The 18,840-nt window shown below is 48.7% G+C and overlaps 1 protein-coding gene and 4 non-coding genes across 5 annotated transcripts; 3 read left to right on the top strand and 2 right to left on the bottom strand.

Moving 5' to 3' along the window:
* The first annotated feature begins 2,296 nt into the window (after positions 1-2,296).
* Positions 2,297-2,369, top strand: trnaf-gaa (transfer RNA phenylalanine (anticodon GAA)). The gene has a single exon. It is a non-coding gene; the product is annotated as a tRNA-Phe (tRNA).
* Positions 2,370-9,115: 6,746 nt separating this feature from the next.
* trnav-cac (transfer RNA valine (anticodon CAC)) lies at positions 9,116-9,188 on the bottom strand. The gene has a single exon. It is a non-coding gene; the product is annotated as a tRNA-Val (tRNA).
* An 899-nt stretch (positions 9,189-10,087) lies between these two features.
* Positions 10,088-10,160, top strand: trnaf-gaa (transfer RNA phenylalanine (anticodon GAA)). The gene has a single exon. It is a non-coding gene; the product is annotated as a tRNA-Phe (tRNA).
* Positions 10,161-11,198: 1,038 nt separating this feature from the next.
* On the bottom strand, positions 11,199-11,271 carry trnaa-cgc (transfer RNA alanine (anticodon CGC)). Its single transcript has one exon. It is a non-coding gene; the product is annotated as a tRNA-Ala (tRNA).
* A 1,632-nt stretch (positions 11,272-12,903) lies between these two features.
* Positions 12,904-14,921, top strand: LOC129602963 (cellular tumor antigen p53-like). Its single transcript, XM_055502083.1, has 7 exons — positions 12,904-13,006; positions 13,152-13,261; positions 13,498-13,622; positions 13,705-13,787; positions 13,872-13,942; positions 14,162-14,277; positions 14,467-14,921. Exons 2-6 carry the CDS (start codon positions 13,188-13,190, stop codon positions 14,247-14,249), a joined length of 441 nt encoding a protein of 146 aa, XP_055358058.1. The 5' UTR covers positions 12,904-13,006; positions 13,152-13,187; the 3' UTR covers positions 14,250-14,277; positions 14,467-14,921.
* The last annotated feature ends 3,919 nt before the right edge of the window (positions 14,922-18,840 follow it).

Here is an 18,840-nt window from a genome sequence, read left to right as displayed (position 1 = left end):
ATAATTCTGTTAATAACAGATTATACAGATGAGGTCCCCCAACATCCCCCCTTTTTGTTCTGAATGATGGCGTGTCAGCCGTCGCTTCGGAACAAGACGTTGAAAATGTGCTCTGACAGGTACCTTAAGGTCCTCAGTGTACTTGTCATCTCCTGTGGGCATTATCAATGTTCATTGACAGTCCATTTATTCCAAACAGTCCTTGTTTGCTAGAGTTGGAGGCAAGTCTGAGCATTTTAGAGGCATGTCTGAGCAGAGGCAAGAGCATGTCTGAGCAGAGGCAAGAGCATGTCTGAGCAGAGGCAAGAACATGTCTGAGCAGAGGCAAGAGCATGTCTGTCTACCCTCCTAAACCATATCATTTCCAATATATTTCTCAGGTGAAAGAAAACACAAGAAAAGAGAGTGATGGATGAGTGAAGAGAGGTGTGGTTAGAGTTTGCTGGTCAACTCGTGAAAGAGTTGTTAGCTGGCAAGGCATTGCCAGGTTGGTGTCTTTATGAAGTGTACATGTCTGTGTCTGGTGTGGACTACAGTGTGTACATTCTCTCATTGCATGAGATCTATAAAGACATGGACCTGCTTCTAAGTTTATCTAACCACAATTCGAGTTGGTACTGCCAGGGTTGTGGTACCTGAAAGGGATGCATAACCGTGGTTGTAGTGGACACAAGGCTTTCCTTGATTAGGCTTTAACACAAACTCAATAAGTTGCTACTGATTCTGACCGAGGAGCTAACTTGCAGATGAGATTTAATTAGCCTACCTAGCTACCTGTACCTGAATTATCATCTCTGATTGTCCTGGAGGGTCTCAGGAGGCTGCAAAATCATTTAGGAGAAGAAATGAACTATGTGTTGGTTACACATTGTTTAGGCTCATCCAGAGATCCAGCTATTCCTACCAGGTTGCTGATAAGATTTTGGGACCTACAATGGATGCAGACTAGTTCTCTTTATACATATCACGTTGTGGTATGGACTAGTCTACCCTCGCCTTTGGGAGATGGGACTGCTCCCCCCTTTTGGTATGTGGATGTGTTCGACGCAGGCTTGGTGCCTTGTCTAGGCCACCTATGTCTTTCGTACCTAGTGTAATAGGGAAAGACGCCTGGTCTAATCCACTAGTGGGGAGTCAGTGTCTGGCTTCTGTTGAGAGGTCTGAAGGTGCAGCTGAACTGTTAGGCCTGTCAAGTCCTTCTGAAGACAGGGATTACAGGTCATATCCAGGGTTTCAACGACCAATGTCCCGCTCCCTAACACAACCACGTGTGTTGCAATACTGAAGAAAAGAAAAAAACTAGTGCTGCTTGTACAAATGTGAGAGAAAAGGACATCCTCTGTTTATGCCTGGCATTGAACCAGGGACCTTTTGCGTGTGAAGCAAACTTGATAACCGCTACACTACAGAAACTTTGATCTGATTAGGGCTTTGGTTATGGCAAAGTTGGTACAGTCTCTCACCTCTTCAAAGCTAATACTTAAACTCGCTGTTGCTTTATCATAAAGATTTAATGGTTCCTTGAAAATTATTAGTTGTAGCCTAAATCTCTGACAAAAATGTAAGACGCAATCCAACAAAAGCTGCTCTGGTCAGACACACCAACAATTGCAGCCACTCAAGTTATTTGCTCTCTTTTCAAAACCATTTACCAACTTAAGCCACATTCTTCCTCAAGTACAAATTGCTGCCCCTGAGCATGTTAGGATTGAGTGGATTGGAGAGGCCTGGAGGTTTTGGTTTCCAGGTCAGCCCTGGTGTAGCACAGCAGAATCTGCCAAAATCAATTTCAATCAAGTTGCTAGAAACACAAACATATTTTAGCGCTGCTTAAAGCCTACTCAAAGATTCCTTTTTGTTGCATGAAGCAGTAACACACCTAAACAACCAAAGCTAGTGGTTTCTACTTAATGCTACCTGTAGCTGGGAGCTTTTGAATTTTCTCAGCTTACCCTCGTAACCCGCGGTAAATTTTGCAAGAAAAAGCAAGAGTTGATTGCTGTGTGTCAATGATTAGTTACAGTGGACAGCACACACAATCTGATATGGAGTCACTTGATAGATGTTGGCTCCAAAAACATGCGTTTATCTTTTGGATTCATCCTCCAATCAACATTGTAGAAAATTCAGCAGCTGTTACGACGCTGTTTCGCTATTTGCCTTGTTCTCAGGTTCTTTGACTCTGTAAATTCCCTTAACGGGAATGGTTTTCTTTGTTATCAAGCCACAGGAAGGAAAACTTTTACAAGGTTTTGTCTAAAAACCTGAAATTTGAAACTCTTTGCCACCAGCTTGTGCTGAAATAGCTCAGCTGGGAGAGCGTTAGACTGAAGATCTAAAGGTCCTTGGTTCAATCCCGGGTTTCAGCAGGTAATTCCCCTGTTCTTTGCTTTATCCTTTAAAAGAAAACCTTTACAGGAGGAGGCGGGGCGAGACATACCATGGAAACACAATCTGTAAGGCACTGGCTTCTTAAGACAGGCATTTTGAGTGGGAGTCCCGCCAAGGGTGGAGCAGAGGAAGCTTGCTGGGCCCATAACCCAGAGGTTGATAGATCGAAACCCTCCTCTGCTAGAGTTTTCCACCAGCACCTATGTTGTCATCAACTTTAAGCCTGTAGCTGATCCTAGGCATAAATGACTGAACACACTCATTGCTCTGATAAGAATTTTACAGCAAAGAAACACAGTCGTTAGTCTAATAAGAACATACCAGGCAACAACTTTCAAAGCTGTGTGACTTTGAGTTCCATCACTGGTAACAGAGAGACCTGTGAAAGCACACCAGCCAAAATAAAGGAACCTTGACCAACGTTGGGCTCGAACCCTGAGATTGACAGCTTTGGCTGAGCTAGCCAGGCCACAAATAAATACACTTGTCTACATATGAGTGATAAGGTCAGGGGGCTGTTGGTAAAAGATTGGTGCCCTTTGGGGCCACGTTATGTCACTTGACAAAACTGCTCCATACGATAAAGGCTGACACCAATGCTTGGCCATGATGCTCAGTGGCGGCTGAGCAGTGGCCTAAAGGCCCGGCATGTCTTTGGAATCCCAGGAATCACAGCTGGGTTCACTGTCCCTCAAAACCCTGGGGTGCCTGATCAGACTGCGTGATGTACAGGACAACGGTCCAAATGAACACACAAACAGGGCTCAGACTTATTATTGTCCCATTTCAGGCTGCAGGTTGATGGTGAGTCTTGCTTCTTTTTTTTTTTTTTTTTCTCCGGCGCCGGTTGAGCTGGCTGCTGGTCACAACAGCTCCTGTCCTCTTTCTTCTATTTATTACTTTCTTCACTTATTTAAGTTTACCTTTCTAGTGTGTTGTTAGTAGCATTAGTGTACACAACCTGTACACAGCTTTTATATAGTTTTTCTAAGTTTGGCGCAGTACAAATGCTGTTTTAAAGCTATGATGTGCGTCGGGGTCAGAGCGTGCATTGTTTATACCGCGGGGCAGCTGGTCGCGCTGCGCAGCGCCATAGTTCTGCCCAGAGACAGACACGAGATCACCGCTGAGGTGCTGGTAGTTTTCCTGACGTGGGCGCCGCGCCGGAAAACTACGACGGGAGAAAACGAGACGCTTCAGGCCCGCTGTCCCCTCCGTCATCATGGGGAACGTGAGATCTCTCCCCAACAAGATCGACGAGCTCGCGGCGCTCACACGGCACCAGCTGGAGTACAGAAAGAGCAGCGTCCTGCTGTCCACGGAGACATGGCTGACGTCACTCATCCCGGACTCGACTGTCGCACTGGACAATTTTCATCTCCTACGTGCGGACAGAACGGAGAACAGCGGTAAGAGGAAGGGAGGCGGTCTGGCTGTGTTTGTGAACATCAGGTGGTGTATGCCACAACATTGTACTGTCAAAATGAAGCTGTGTAACAGAGACATTGAGCTGTTAGCGATGGGCATGAGGCCATTCTACCTGCCACGGGAGTTCACACATGTTATAATAATTGCTGTGTACGTTCCACCCTCCGCTAACGCTGACACAGCTTCTGAGACCCTGCTCTCAGTCACCAGCAGGCTGCAAACACAGCACCCACAGGCCCTCTTCCTGATCTCTGGGGACTTTAACCATGCACCTCCTTCAGCTGCTCTGCCTTGTTGGGGGACCTCATCTGTATAATCTGTTATTAACAGAATTATTATTAAGGCCCCAACATGCTCAGACAAAGGACGCACTGCGGCCTGCATGTAAAGTCCTCATCCTGATAGTAGTAAGTGAGAACAAAGAGATTTCAAATCTCAGCGCCAAAACCAGGCGCCAGGCTGGGGACCCATACCTGGCTCCCCCGCTGACATCCAACTCCCGCTGACACAAGCGACAAACGGCGGAGAAACTTGGACGTCAGCCGGAAGAACGTGGACGTCAGCCATCCTGATTGGACCAAACAATAGGACGGGCGTGACCAAAAACACGGTTATAAAAGTCGCCCTGACCGAAGACTCGACCCTTGTTCTCTTCGTCCCGCTCCCTGCCCCACCTGGAGCTTCCCTCTGCCCCAGCACGCCTGAAGCCTCCACCAGCAGCCAGCAGCTGAACCCACGGAAACGTCGTCACAGAGAACGGGCCTGATCACCCATCTACTTCCATCTACGTGATCTACGTGAATCTAAGAGGTGCACATTGAAGTGTTGTAATCTGTGATTTCGCTAGCTTAAGTGGTTTATTGTGTTACTGTGCAGTGCTGTTTCTGCTGCGACCACGCCAAGCGCACGTTTCAACCACTGCACGCTTCCGTGATCACATGACTGTATCCCAGAATATAGCCCCACGTGTTTGTGTGACCACAAGCCTTACCCACGCTAGTCCCCCTTCACAGTCCTTTACACGCTTCTTTCCCTGTGAGCGCCAGACACGCGCGCTCTATTCAAAGGGCTCACCGGCACACGCGCGCAGCTGTGCCATCTCACCACGCCCCTAAAGGGGGGCGCGCTCCTCCTCCTTCTCTCTCTCTCTCTCTCTCTCTCAGGCACCCACCCACACACACACACACACACACCTCTTATCCCAGGTAACTCGCATACACATACAGTACGTCCAGACGAACACACCATAAGATTAAGTTGTGATTTGCTGAGTTATTCAAGATAGTGTTGAAACTAAAGTTAATATTAATTGTTTAATAAAGCGTTCATAATTTAATTGGTCGTTGTGTGTGATTATTTGTATATGGTTTTGCAGTACTGGTGAATTGAGTCGGCTATGGTACGGGGGTTCATCTGTTGGGGGACCTCATTTGTATAAACGGTTATTGACAGAATCAGTATCAAGGACCCACATGCATTCTCCTCAGACAAAGGAAATTCTGCGGCCTGCATGTAAAGTCCTCATCCTGATAGTAGTGAGTGAGAACAAAAAGATTTCAAATCTCAGCGCCAAAACCAGGCGCCAGGCTGGGGAACCATACCTGGCTCCCCGCTGTGAAGGCCGAACCCCCTTGGATACAAGCGACAGTCGGCGGAGAAACTTGGACGTCAGCCGGAAGAACTTGGACGTCAGCCACCCTGATTGGACCGAACAATAGGACGGGCGTGACCAAAAACACGGTTATAAAAGTCGCCGTGACCCAAGACTCGTCCCTTGTTCTCTGCGATCTCTCCTTCCTTTCTTCTCTCCGACTTCGTCCCGGACCCTTCTCTCCTCGCACACGAGACCACTGCAGACCTTTCTTCTCTCCGTTCGCCTTGAGCCTCAGCCGCAGCCAACAGCTGAACCAACGGAGACGTCGTCACAGAGAACGGGCCTGATCACCCATCTACTTCCAGCCACACGGCAGGAAACCGCCAGCGTAACCGCCTCACTCGCCGCCGCATCAGCTGATCGCGACGCGATCACCGCGACGCACACCTGGACCGGACCGGATCGCAACAGCGCAAGCACGCATGCACGCAACACCGGAGCATCTCACCAGGATTGAGCAGTAAGGCAGAGGCATTCTTAAGTCTGAGCAAAGTAGAACTCTTAGGGTATCAGTAATTGTTTTATTGTTGTGTTGTTTCTTTTCCTGCACACATGATCTGACCGCTGTGTATTTCCGCGATCACGTGACTGTAACGCTGTTACAGATCTATGTGAATCTAAGAGGTGCACATTGAAGTGTTGTAATCTGTGATTTTACTAGCTTAAGTGCTGTAGTGTGTTACTGTGTAGTGCTCTGTTTCGGGTGCGACCACGCCAAGCGCACGGTTCAACCACTGCACGCTTCCGCGATCACGTGACTATATCGCAGAATATAGTCCCACGTGTTTGTGTGACCACAAGGCTTATCCACGCTAGTCCCACTTCACACTCCTTTACACGCTTCTTTCCCTGTGAGCGCCAGACACAGACCGGCCAGACCGGCACACGCGCGCAGCTGTGCCACCTCACCACGCCCCTAAAGGGGGGCGCTCCTCCTTCCTCCTCCTCCTCCTCCTCTTCTCTCTTTCTCTCTCTCTCTCTCTCACACACACACACACACACACACACACACACACACACACACACACACACACACACAACCCTCTTATCTCAGGTAACGCGCATACACATACAGAACGCCAGACGAACACACCATAAGATTAAGTTGTGATTTGCTGAGTTATTCAAGATAGTGTTGACACCAGAGTTAATATTAACTGTTTAATAAAGCGTTCATAATTTAATTGGTCGTTGTCTGTGATTATTTGTATATGGCTTTGCAGCACTAGTGAATTGAGTCGGCTATGGTACGGAGTTCACCCTTCAACTAACTTAAATACAAATGAGACTGTATTGGCTATTCCAAATCGGTTATTGGTCCCTGGAAACAGGGTGGTGCCCCGTAAACTAAGTAATTATTAATTCAATAAATAATTATTAAATCAATAATAGTAAGTGCTTCACTTACCAAACTATAGACATTCGTCATATAGTTATATATATTAAAGCTAATAACCAAGATTTGTGAATCTAAATTATAAACATAATTGGTATCTCCAATCAGGAGCTATAAATCCAATTATTATAATTTGTGCTTCTCGCATATCCCCAACAGCCTACATACACCCAGTATGTGACCTGCCCCACCAGAGACAATAAAACACTGGACTTATTCTATGCCAACACTAAAGAGGCATACACTGCATCCTCCCTCCCACCACTGGGCAGAGCTGACATCCTGCATCTCCTGCCTGTGTATAAACCTGTTGTACACAGGCAGCTGGTGGTGCCCCGCACAGTGAAGAGGTGGACGGCTGAGAGCGAGGAGGCTCTCAGGGACTGTTTTGAGACCACTGTGTGGACGGAGCTCTGCGACCCACACGGGGAGGACATTAACGCAATGACAGACTGTGTAACGGACTACATAAACTTCTGCTGTGAAAACACTGTTCCCTCCAGGCGGGTTCGGTGTTTCACCAACAACAAGCCGTGGGTCACCCCTGATATTAAAGCTCTGCTAAAGGAGAAGAGCATTTAAATCAGGAGACAGGGAGAAGCTGAGGAGGGTGCAGAAGGAGCTGAGGAGGAAAATCCGTGAGGGGAAGTCCAACTACAGGAGGAAGATGGAGAAGCAGCTGCAGCAGAACAATGTCAGTGAGGTGTGGAGGAGCCTGAAAACCATCTCAGGCTTCAAAGCTCCACACCCACAGGCTGAGGGGGACCTGAGCTGGGTCAACGAGCTGAACTCACACTTTAATAGGTTTGACCAAGCACCCACTCACACCTCCCAGCAGCTGCCTCCGAACCTTTTGTCACCTCATACAACTGGATTACCAGCACCCACAGCCCTTCACACCTTCACACAAAGCCCTCTACCCTCAGCCCTGAGCCCTGACGACTGGTGACTCATCCCAACCACACCCCCTCACTTCACACCACACTGAGACACTCCCTCAACCCCTATCCTTCTCCAGCACCCAGGTGAGAAGTGAGCTCAGGAAGATCAAGGCCAGGAAAGCAGAATCTGCAGAAGTTCTCTGATGACTCTGCGATTGTCGGACTGATCACCGATGATGACGATGCAGAGTACAGGGGACTCACTCAGAACTTTGTGGACTGGTGCCAGCGGAACCACCTCCTGATCAATGCAGGGAAAACGAAGGAGATGGTGGTGGATTTCCGCAGACAGCAGCCTGCTGTCATACCACCGATGCACATCCAGGGAAGGGACATTGAGGGAGTGGATTCTTACAAGTACCTGGGAGTGCATCTGAACAATAAACTGGACTGGACTCATAACACGGATGCACTGTAGAAGGGTCAGAGCAGACTCTACCTGCTGAGGAGACTGCAGTCTTTTGGAGTGAGAGGGCCACTCCTGAAGACCTTCTATGACTCCGTGGTGGCATCAGCCATCCTGTACGGTGTGGTCTGCTGGGGCAGCAGCATCACAGTGAGGGACAGGAAAAGACTGGACAGGATCATCAAGAAGTCCAGCTCTGTCCTGGGCTGCACTCTGGACACGGTGCAGGAGGTGGGTGAGAGAAGGGTCATGGCTAAACTGACATCCATCATGGACCAGGCCTCTCACCCACTGGAGGAGTCACTGTCTGCTCTGGAGAGCAGCTTCAGTAGCAGACTGATCCACCCTCGCTGTGTGAAGGAGAGATATCGTAGATCCTTCCTACCTGCTGCTGTCAGACTGTACAATCAGAACTGTTGACCAAGTCCCACTACAGTCACTCACCCACTGCATCAGTGGTTTATATAGCAACCTGCTCTGCACAATATTTGTGTAAATCTGTGAACAATCATGTATATTGTTACCGGCACAAATCTTATACCCATTACTGTGCAATAACCCTGCAATGACCTCATACTCACTCTAACTGTACTGTACTGCTTTGTACTGTGCCAACACAAACTGTTCTGTACCTGTATTCTCACTCATCTGTACTGCTGTTGTGAGAGTTAATTTCCCCACTGCGGGACTATTAAAGGTTTTCTTATTCTTATTCTCTGATTTCAAACCATTCAACTTTCACAGGTGTGCACTGGCTTCTGAAGCCAGGGATTACAGGTCATATCCAGGGTTTCAACGACCAATGTCCCGCTCCCTAGCACAACCACGTGTGTTGCAATACTGAAGAAAAGAAAAAAACTAGTGCTTCTTGTACAAATGTGAGAGAAAAGGACATCCTCTGTTTATGCCTGGCATTGAACCAGGGATCTTTTGCTTGTGAAGCAAACGTGATAACCGCTACACTACAGAAACTTTGATCTGATTAGGGCTTTGGTTATGGCAGAGTTGGTACAGTATCTCACCTCTTCAAAGCTAATACTTAAACTCGCTGTTGCTTTTTTTAGAAAGATTTAATGGTTCCTTGAAAATTATTTGTTGTAGCCTAAATCTCTGACAAAAATATAAGACGCAATCCAACAAAAGCTGCTCTGGCCAGACACACCAACAATTGCAGCCACTCAAGTTATTTGCTCTCTTTTCAAAACCATTTACCAACTTAAGCCACATTCTTCCTCAAGTACAAATTGCTGCCCCTGAGCATGTTAGGATTGAGTGGATTGGAGAGGCCTGGAGGTTTTGGTATCTTTCCAGGTCAGCCCTGGTGTAGCACAGCAGAATCTGCCAAAATCAATTTCAATCAAGTTGCTGGAAACACAAACATGTTTTAGCGCTGCTTAAAGCCTACTCAAAGATTCCTTTTTGTTGCATGAAGCAGTAACACACCTCAACAACCAAAGCCAGTGGTTTCTACCTAATGCCACCTGTAGCTGGGAGCTTTTGAAATTTCTCAGCTTACCCTCGTAACCCCCGGTAAATTTTGCAAGAAAAAGCAAGAGTTGATTGCTGTGTGTCAATGACTAGTTACAGTGGACAGCACACACAATCTGATATGGAGTCACTTGATAGATGTTGGCTCCAAAAACATGCGTTTTCCTTTTGGATTCATCTTCCAATCAACATTGTAGAAAATTCAGCAGCTGTTACGACGCTGTTTCGCTATTTGCCTTGTTCTCAGGTTCTTTGACTCTGTAAATTCCCTTAACGGGAATGGTTTTCTGTGTTATCAAGCCACAGGAAGGAAAACTTTTACAAGGTTTTGTCTAAAAACCTGAAATTTGAAACTCTTTGCCACCATCATGTGGCTTGCTTGTGCTTAAATAGCTCAGCTGGGAGAGCGTTAGACTGAACATCTGAAGGTCCCTGGTTCAATCCTGGGTTTTAGCAGGTAATTCCCCTGTTCTTTGCTTTATCATTTAAAAGAAAACCTTTACAGGAGGAGGCGGGGCAAGACATACCATGGAAACACAATCTGTAAGGCACTGGCCTCTTAAGACAGGCATTTTGAGTGCGAGTCCCGCCCAGGGTGGAGCAGAGGAAGCTTGCTGGGTCCATAACCCAGAGGTCGATGGATTAAAACCCTCCTCTGCTAGAGTTTTTCCATCAGCACCTATGTTGTCATCAACTTTGAGCCTGTAGCTGATCCTAGGCATAATGACTGAACACACTCATTGCTCTGATAAGAATTTTACAGCAAAGAAACACAGTCGTTAGTCTAATAAGAACATACCAGGCAACAACTTTCAAAGCTGTGTGACTTTGAGTTCCATCACTGGTAAGAGAGAGACCTGTGAAAGCACACCAGCCAAAATAAAAGAACCTTGACCAACAATGGGCTCGAACCCTGAGATTAACAGCTTTTGGCTTATCTGACTGAGCTAGCCAGGCTACAAATAAATACATTTGATTACATATGAGTGATAAGGTCAGGGGGCTCTGGGTAAAAGATTGGTGCCCTTTGGGGCCACGCTATGTGACTCGACAAAACTGCTCCATATGATGAAAGGCTGACACCAATGCTTGGCCATGATGCTCAGTGGCGGCTGAGCAGTGGCCTAAAGGCCCGGCATGTCTTTGGAATCCCTGGAATCACAGCTGGGTTCACTGTCCCTCAAAACCCTGGGGTGCCCGATCAGACTGCGTGACGTACAGGACAACGGTCCAAATGCACACACAAACAGGGCTCAGACTTATTATTGTCCCATTTCAGGCTGCAGGTTGATGGTGAGTCTTTCTTCTCTGATTTCAAACCATTCAACTTTCACAGAAGTGCACTGGCTTTTGAAGACAGGGATTATAGGTCATATCCATGGTTTCAACGACCAATGTCCCGCTCCCTAGCACAACCACGTGTGTTGCAATACTGAAGAAAGGAAAAAAACTAGTGCTGCTTGTACAAATGTGAGAGAAAAAGAAAACATCCTCTGTTTCTGCCTGGCATTGAACCATGGACCTTTTGCATGCGAAGCAAAGGTGATAACCACTACACTACAGAAACATTGATCTGATTAGGGCTTTGGTTATGGCAAAGTTGGTACAGTATCTCACCTCTTCAAAGCTAATACTTAAACTCGCTGTTGCTTTATCAGAAAGATGTAATGGTTCCTTGAAAATTATTTGTTGTAGCTTAAATCTCTGACAAAAATATAAGACGCAATCCAACAAAAGCTGCTCTGGCCAGACACACCAACAATTGCAGCCACTCAAGTTATTTGCTCTCTTTTCAAAACCATTTACCAACTTAAGCCACATTCTTCCTCAAGTACAAATTGCTGCCCCTGAGCATGTTAGGATTGAGTGGATTGGAGAGGCCTGGAGGTTTTGGTAACTTTCCAGGTCAGCCCTGGTGTAGCACAGCAGAATCTGCCAAAATCAATTTCAATCAAGTTGCTGGAAACACAAACATGTTTTAGCGCTGCTTAAAGCCTACTCAAAGATTCCTTTTTGTTGCATGAAGCAGTAACACACCTCAACAACCAAAGCCAGTGGTTTCTACCTAATGCCACCTGTAGCTGGGAGCTTTTGAAATTTCTCAGCTTACCCTCGTAACCCCCGGTAAATTTTGCAAGAAAAAGCAAGAGTTGATATCTGTGTGTCAATGACTAGTTACAGTGGACAGCACACACAATCTGATATGGAGTCACTTGATAGATGTTGGCTCCAAAAACATGCGTTTTCCTTTTGGATTCATCCTCCAATCAACATTGTAGAAAATTCAGCAGCTGTTACGACGCTGTTTCGCTATTTGCCTTGTTCTCAGGTTCTTTGACTCTGTAAATTCCCTTAACGGGAATGGTTTTCTGTGTTATCAAGCCACAGGAAGGAAAACTTTTACAAGGTTTTGTCTAAAAACCTGAAATTTGAAACTCTTTGCCACCATCATGTGGCTTGCTTGTGCTTAACCCTCACGCAGCCTTCGAGGGGTGCCTTGTGACACAAGGCACCTACGCGTCGCAGGATCCGCTGCGGCTCGGTCACCGCTCCCTTCTTCTTCGTCACAGGCCCGTCCCGCATCCTCCCGGGGTCCGGCGCGACCCCGGCCCACGGAACCTCCCCGTCAGGCGTCCTGCCGGGGTCCGGCGCGACCCCAGCTCCCTGTACCTCCCCGTCAGGCGTCCTCCCGGGGTCAGGCGCGACCCCAGCCCCATGTACCTCCCCGTCCCGCATCCTCCCGGGGTCAGGTGCGACCCCAGCTCCCTGTACCTCCCCGTCAGGCGTCCTCCCGGGGTCCGGCGCGACCCCGGCCCACGGAACCTCCCCGTCAGGCGTCCTGCCGGGGTCCGGCGCGACCCCGGCCCACGGAACCTCCCCGTCAGGCGTCCTGCCGGGGTCCGGCGCGACCCCAGCTCCCTGTACCTCCCCGTCAGGCGTCCTCCCGGGGTCCGGCGCGACCCCGGCCCACGGAACCTCCCCGTCAGGCGTCCTGCCGGGGTCAGGCGTCCTGCCGGGGTCCGGCGCGACCCCAGCTCCCTGTACCTCCCCGTCAGGCGTCCTCCCGGGGTCAGGCGCGACCCCGGCCCACGGAACCTCCCCGTCAAGCGTCTTGCCGGGGTCTTGGCGCCGCGTTAGAAACCCATTCTTTTGCTTTGATGCTTTGGCTTTTTGGTTTTTCCTTTTCAGCTGCAGACCATCGCAGTCGTTTGATCAGAGCGGAGGGCAGCCAAAGGCCTCAGTATCTTGAGGATCACAACACAAAAAGGCACAGTGTGACTGTTCCCTATGAGCCGCCCCAGGTATCACTGCCTCTCACTTCTGACCTTTCCCCTAACGTAGCAATTAAATGTTACCATTCTGTTGTGCCTCTCGTTCCGCTTTCACGGTTTGTCATCCCTGAAATTACCCGTGCACTAAACGACTACTATCCTGCATGTGTTTCAGCCGGGCTCAGAGATCACCACAATCCTGTTCAACTTCATGTGCAACAGCTCCTGCATGGGAGGCATGAACCGCAGACCCATCCTCACCATCCTGACCCTTGAGACTTCAGAGTACGTATGGTTTCATCTACAAGGATTGGTGTGAGCTGAAATGTATTTGCTGGATAAAGAGTAGTGTTACATGGAAACCGAGGGTCGACGTGGTGTAACTTGATCTCCTGCTTTATGTATTTGCCTGTTTTATGTTTATTTTGTTTCTAAATGTAACTTGAAGTTGTGCATCACTGTTATCCCACCTCAAAGATAGCTTTTGCAGCCTTAGTAAATGTTTTTCTACTGTCTTTTAGCGGACAACTTTTGGGCCGAAGATGCTTCGAGGTGCGTGTCTGCGCGTGTCCCGGCAGGGATCGTAAAACAGAGGAGGCAAATAGTGCCAAACTTCAGACAGGGGCCAAACAAGTGAAGAAAAGAAGTATGTGTTTGTTTATTAATGCTGGGTTTGTCTTTGCACCTTGGCTGTCTTCTATCTTACGGATCACGTTTTGCTTTTCTAGAAAGTGCCCCAGCAACAGATCCTGATATGTGCAAAAGGAAGTCTGGCTCAAGCACAGACGAGGAGGAAGCACTTATGTTGCCAGTTAGTACACACACAAAGTATTTAAAAAAACTAGTGTTGTCACAGAATTGCAGCTCTCAATTTAAATCCTTTTTTTTTCTGCAGGTTAAAGGCCGTGAGCGCTATAACATGTTAAAAAAGATAAATGATGCATTAGAACTGGCTGAAAAAGAGGCGTAAGTATCTTTAAACTACAAGACACACACACACACACACACACACACACACACACAGAAACTGTGATCGGATGTCACTTTGATAAACATTAGCTGCTACGGAACAGCTGCATGAGACTTTCAGCATTGCATAGCTGTAGTGTTAAATACTTTTTCCCTTAAACCAGACGTGTCCCATCTCTGTTCTGCATGGTCACTGTTTGTTTCCCCTCTCCACAGTAAAAACAAAACCAGGGCTTCTAAGGAACTGCTGCCGTCCAGTGGAAAGCGCGTCTTGCAAAAAGCAGAACGAAGCGACAGCGACTAGTTGCAATCTGCCTTCTTTTAACTGCCATGTACGAGTACGAACATCTACGATCATGACTATGAATCATTGTTTACCTCCCTTTGATGTTTCTACATTAATTCCTGCCATCAGTCTGAGGGCATACGTTGAGCAGTAACGTATTAACGATTCAGTGGGGCTTTACTATTTTTAACTACAAAGCCCTTTAAATAGTTTTTTTTTTTTTATCTTTTTTTAGGTTATGTTCAGTGTTGCTTCCTGGCCAACATCCCTCAGCAGGAGGCTGCACGATCATCGAGTTCAGATGAACTGCGCGACCCCAGCCTCCTGTACCTCCCCGTCCCTCGTCCTGCCGGGGTCCGGCGCGACCCCAGCCCACGGAACTTCCCCGTCCCTCGTCCTGCCGGGGTCCGGCGCGACCCCAGCCCACGAAACCTCCCCGTCCCTCGTCCTGCCGGGGTCCGGCGCGACCCCAGCCTCCCCTTTACCTCCACCCGTGCCACAGGCCCACTGATGATGAACATGATGATGATGACGAACATGATGATGATGATGATGATGATGATGATGATGATGATGATGATGATGATGATGATGATGATGATGATGATGATGATGATGATGCAAGCAGACAGCTGCGTGCAAGGGCTGACCATTTTAAACGAAAAATAAAACAGACCAAACAGGCAAAAACATTTGATTAAATGCCGAAAGTTTATTTAATAATATAAAACAGTTATGAAATAAAGGAGTACAAGGCGCATTCCGTACAGTATAATTTAATCGGTACGCGTAAAGCAACAGAGGCAGGCGTAGAAAGAAATTGAATACGGCCCTTTTTTTGTTTTTTTTTTTAATCTTCATCAACGGGATTCTCGGCTCATCAAAACTTGACGCGAAGCAACTTTCGCAGCAGCGCCAGCATCAGTATCCCGCAACGTTGGTTGTGGCTCTCGCTCCGCCGCGAGCCGCACACGACGCAGGGCATATCGTAGCCAAAGCCGACATGGCCTTCCACGGCCTCCTTCAGCATCAACTCGGGGAACGCCACGTAGCCCCTTCTGTAACGCTCCTTGCCTATCATTGCTTTCCGGACGCTTTCTCTGCCAGAGAACTTTTTCGCCAGGAAGTCGCACTCCTCCACTCCGGCAACGTGCACGTGATACACATGCTCTCTCAGCATGTTGTCACCCGCTACGAAACGGGAAAGCCTGACGCCGCACGCATCACACACGTGAGTGTCTACGGTGTCCAGCTCATACGACATGCCCTCACGGCTGCCCAGCTCCCTGAACAGGTTGTCCGCAGTGCGAGGGCCGACCACGTTCCTCTCGCTCGGCCTTTTCGTGTACAGCAGAGGCTTGTGCCCGTAGTCGTCGTCCAGCTGGGTGTCGGTCAGGTACGCCGTGAATCTCTCGCAAACTTCTTTGCATCTGTCGCGGTGTCGTCTCCCCGCGCCGGCACAGATGATGCATTGCTTTACGTTTAGCAAGTAACATTTGCCACCGCTGGCAAATAAGAGGGCGTCCGGAAACGCCACCATGCCGTGGGCGAACCTGAGTTTGCCCAGGTCCAAGGCCAATTGATCCGGTGGCAGGTGGCGGTGTCTGTAATGAGCCTTGACGCGAGCACACCGTCCGTCGCTGGCCAGGATGTGTTTGTCCAACAAGTCCCTCAAGGCACCCTCAGCGGCCAGAGCGTTCCCACACAAACAGTCGCACTCCAGACCTTCGTCTCGGCCTTCTTCCGGGTCTGGGAATCCGCTATGATCCAACGGGCACGGGGTTCCCTCTTCTTCTACGCGAAGGCGCAGACAGTCTGTGGTCCGCTCGAGCCGCGGCTCGAACACCGCGCAGCCGTCGGTTTGCAGGTCACCTTCTTCTTGAGAGGCCATAGCGTTGGAACCTTTCGACGAGACTGTGGATAAACGCTCGTTCCAAGCTTGTCAGGTGAAGTGGTACTGCGATGTATTCTCTCTGCGACTTTTAAGGTTCGCCGCACCTCCCCCCCTCGCACACAGGCACCCAACCCAAAATCTGAACCAGCGAGGGATCCTCCAATTGGCTCATCGTCATCTCACCGCCAGACAACTCCTCCTGAACCGTCCTCCACTTTGTCCAACGTGGAAAAAGTCCTCCGACCGGGGCAATTTATTCCCACCAGGAGGATCCTCCAACTCAGAAAAATCCTGGGAAACCTGGGAAATCAAGGGAAAACTTGTGTAAACTTGTGTAAAAATTGGAAATGAGGCGGCGACTGGTGGTTGAGACTGGTGGAATAACGCTGACACAATAGCGCAGACCTCCGTGCCCGCAGCAGCCACGCTCCCCATACATGTAAAATAAAAAAAATAAAAATTATTTCACCACCCACCCGTCCCGCGTCCTCCCGGGGTCTGACGCAACCCCACGCTCGCACACACACACACACACACACACACACACACACACACACACACACACACACACACACACACACACACACACACACACACATACACACATTATTTGAATATTATCATATTATGAGGGAGAAAATAAAGACCAAATAAGCAAAACTTTTGATTAAATACTACATATTTATTAAATATAAAACAGTAATCAAAGAAAGGGGTACACAATGCATTCATATGCACTCATATTCATATTCATATTAAAACCTCAGAGAGACCGAAATCATCTCACCACCAGAGAACTCGGGGACCGTTCTCCACTTTATCCAACGTGAAAAATCCTCCAACGTGGCAGTTTATCCCACCGGAAGGATTCCTCCAACGTGGTGAAGATTCCTCCAACTTGGAAACTCAGTGTTTGTGTGTGTGTGCTTTCACCTGCAAATTATTTCACCACCACCCTCACATTCCGCATCCTCCCTAGGTCCGACACGACCCCATGCTCCACACACACACACACACACACACACACACACACACACACACACACACACACACACACTGATTGATTATATATATATATATTATATATATATATTATATTATATTATGAGGGAGAAAATAAAGACCAAATAAGCAAAACCTTTGATTAAATGCTAAATATTTATTGAATATAAAACAGTAATCAAAGAAAGGGGTACACAATGCATTCATATGCACTCATATTCATATTCATATTAGAATTCACATCACATGTATTCATAATCCAAAGGTGTCTGGACATCTTAATCGGCACGCGTAACGACAGAGGCTGGCGTGGCGGGGAGAAGCTCGATACAGCCGGCGATGTGAGCCAGAAGTTCAGAGACAGACTTGAACGGGACTCTCCTAGAGCCATTCACGAGCACGTATTGGAAACCGCGCGGGGTCGAACAAAACAAAACGCTTTGAGTACACTCGTCGGTAGCGATGTCAAACAGGTATCCCGAGTCGTAGCCACCCATATAACAAAAGACTATCCCCGCGTTCGGTTTCACCTCGGGCAGCTTTTCCGGATAGGCGTACAGCCCCCACCAGGTGTCGCCCAGTGCCGTTATCGCGCCGCGCACCTCACTCAGCAACCTCGTGGCAGACAGATCCTCAAAGTGCACTCCGTCTTCCTGGGGGGGACTCAGAAGCCTGGCGCTGTCCTTGGCGATAACTTTGCCAATCAGCCTCACGGGGTCCAACGCCGTCCCGTAAGGGTCGGACCAAATTAGGGCGGTGGTGTCCATGACCGTGTCGTCGCGAGCCACCGGCTCGAAGAGGATCCGGTAGACTCCATTGTAAACCACCAGAGAGAAAAATTTCAGACCCCTCACGGTCTTGATTGCACCCCAAAGAACAACGCCGTCCCCCGACTCTTTCCGGGGACTTGGGATGCAGTCGGCCAGCAAAACTATTCCCTCGCACGGTGTAACGCGCGCGCGACACAGATGCACCAGCCCCTTGCCGGGCGAGGCCCAGTTCTTCCCCGTTAGGACCTCCATTTTCTCCCAGGTGGCGTTCAGGAGCGCCCAAGTTCCCACGGGTCTGCGTTGCGAGACGTGAGGATGCGCGTCTCGCCAGACAGCGAACTTGTCATTGTCTCTGGCTTTTCCAGTGCCTTTAGAGAAGGTCTCTAAGATCTGAGCGACGGCGACGAGCTCCGGTCCGTTAGAGAAGTTAGAGGTCTCTGCGTCCATGTCGGTGAGCTCTGTTCAGTTTAGAGGGACGGGAAGAGTAGCCATCCTCTTCTGTCTTCTGTGGGGTTTATATGACACCGACCGTGGGAAGGTGGCAGGTCTGACCGGGGGTCCAATCCCCGACCCTAACCTTGTTTTTGTTTTGTTTTTTCGTATTCTCTGGCACCACATCTCCATCGCTGCCAGAGGCATCAAACCAAAATCATCTCACTACGAAAGAACTCGGAGCCGTTCTCCACTTTATCCAACGTGAAAAATCCTCCAAGCTCCTCCAAGTTTATCCCACCAGAAGGATTTCTCCAACAAAAAAAAACATCTAACCTGAGGGGGGGGGGGCTTATTTCACCACCACTCTCACGTCCCTCAACAAGACCCCACACGCACGCACACACACACGCACGCACACACACACACACACACACACACACACACACCTTCTCCACTTTATCCAACATGAAAAATCCTCCAACCTGGCAGTTTATCCCACCAGAAGGAT

This window comes from Betta splendens, chromosome 14 (genome assembly GCF_900634795.4).
Source record: "Betta splendens chromosome 14, fBetSpl5.4, whole genome shotgun sequence".
NCBI classification, from domain to species: Eukaryota; Metazoa; Chordata; class Actinopteri; order Anabantiformes; family Osphronemidae; genus Betta; species Betta splendens.
Note: the sequence above shows the minus strand (reverse complement) of the source record. Positions and strands in the feature narration are given on the sequence as shown.

Bases quoted from the DNA above. Each gene is read 5' to 3' on its own strand.
- LOC129602963 (XM_055502083.1), top strand. From the start codon at position 13,188: ATGTGCAACAGCTCCTGCATGGGAGGCATGAACCGCAGACCCATCCTC. The intron at 13,788-13,871 runs GTTAGTACACAC...TTTTTTCTGCAG, and splicing joins AGGAAGCACTTATGTTGCCA to GTTAAAGGCCGTGAGCGCTA. The intron at 13,943-14,161 runs GTAAGTATCTTT...CCCTCTCCACAG, and splicing joins GAACTGGCTGAAAAAGAGGC to TAAAAACAAAACCAGGGCTT.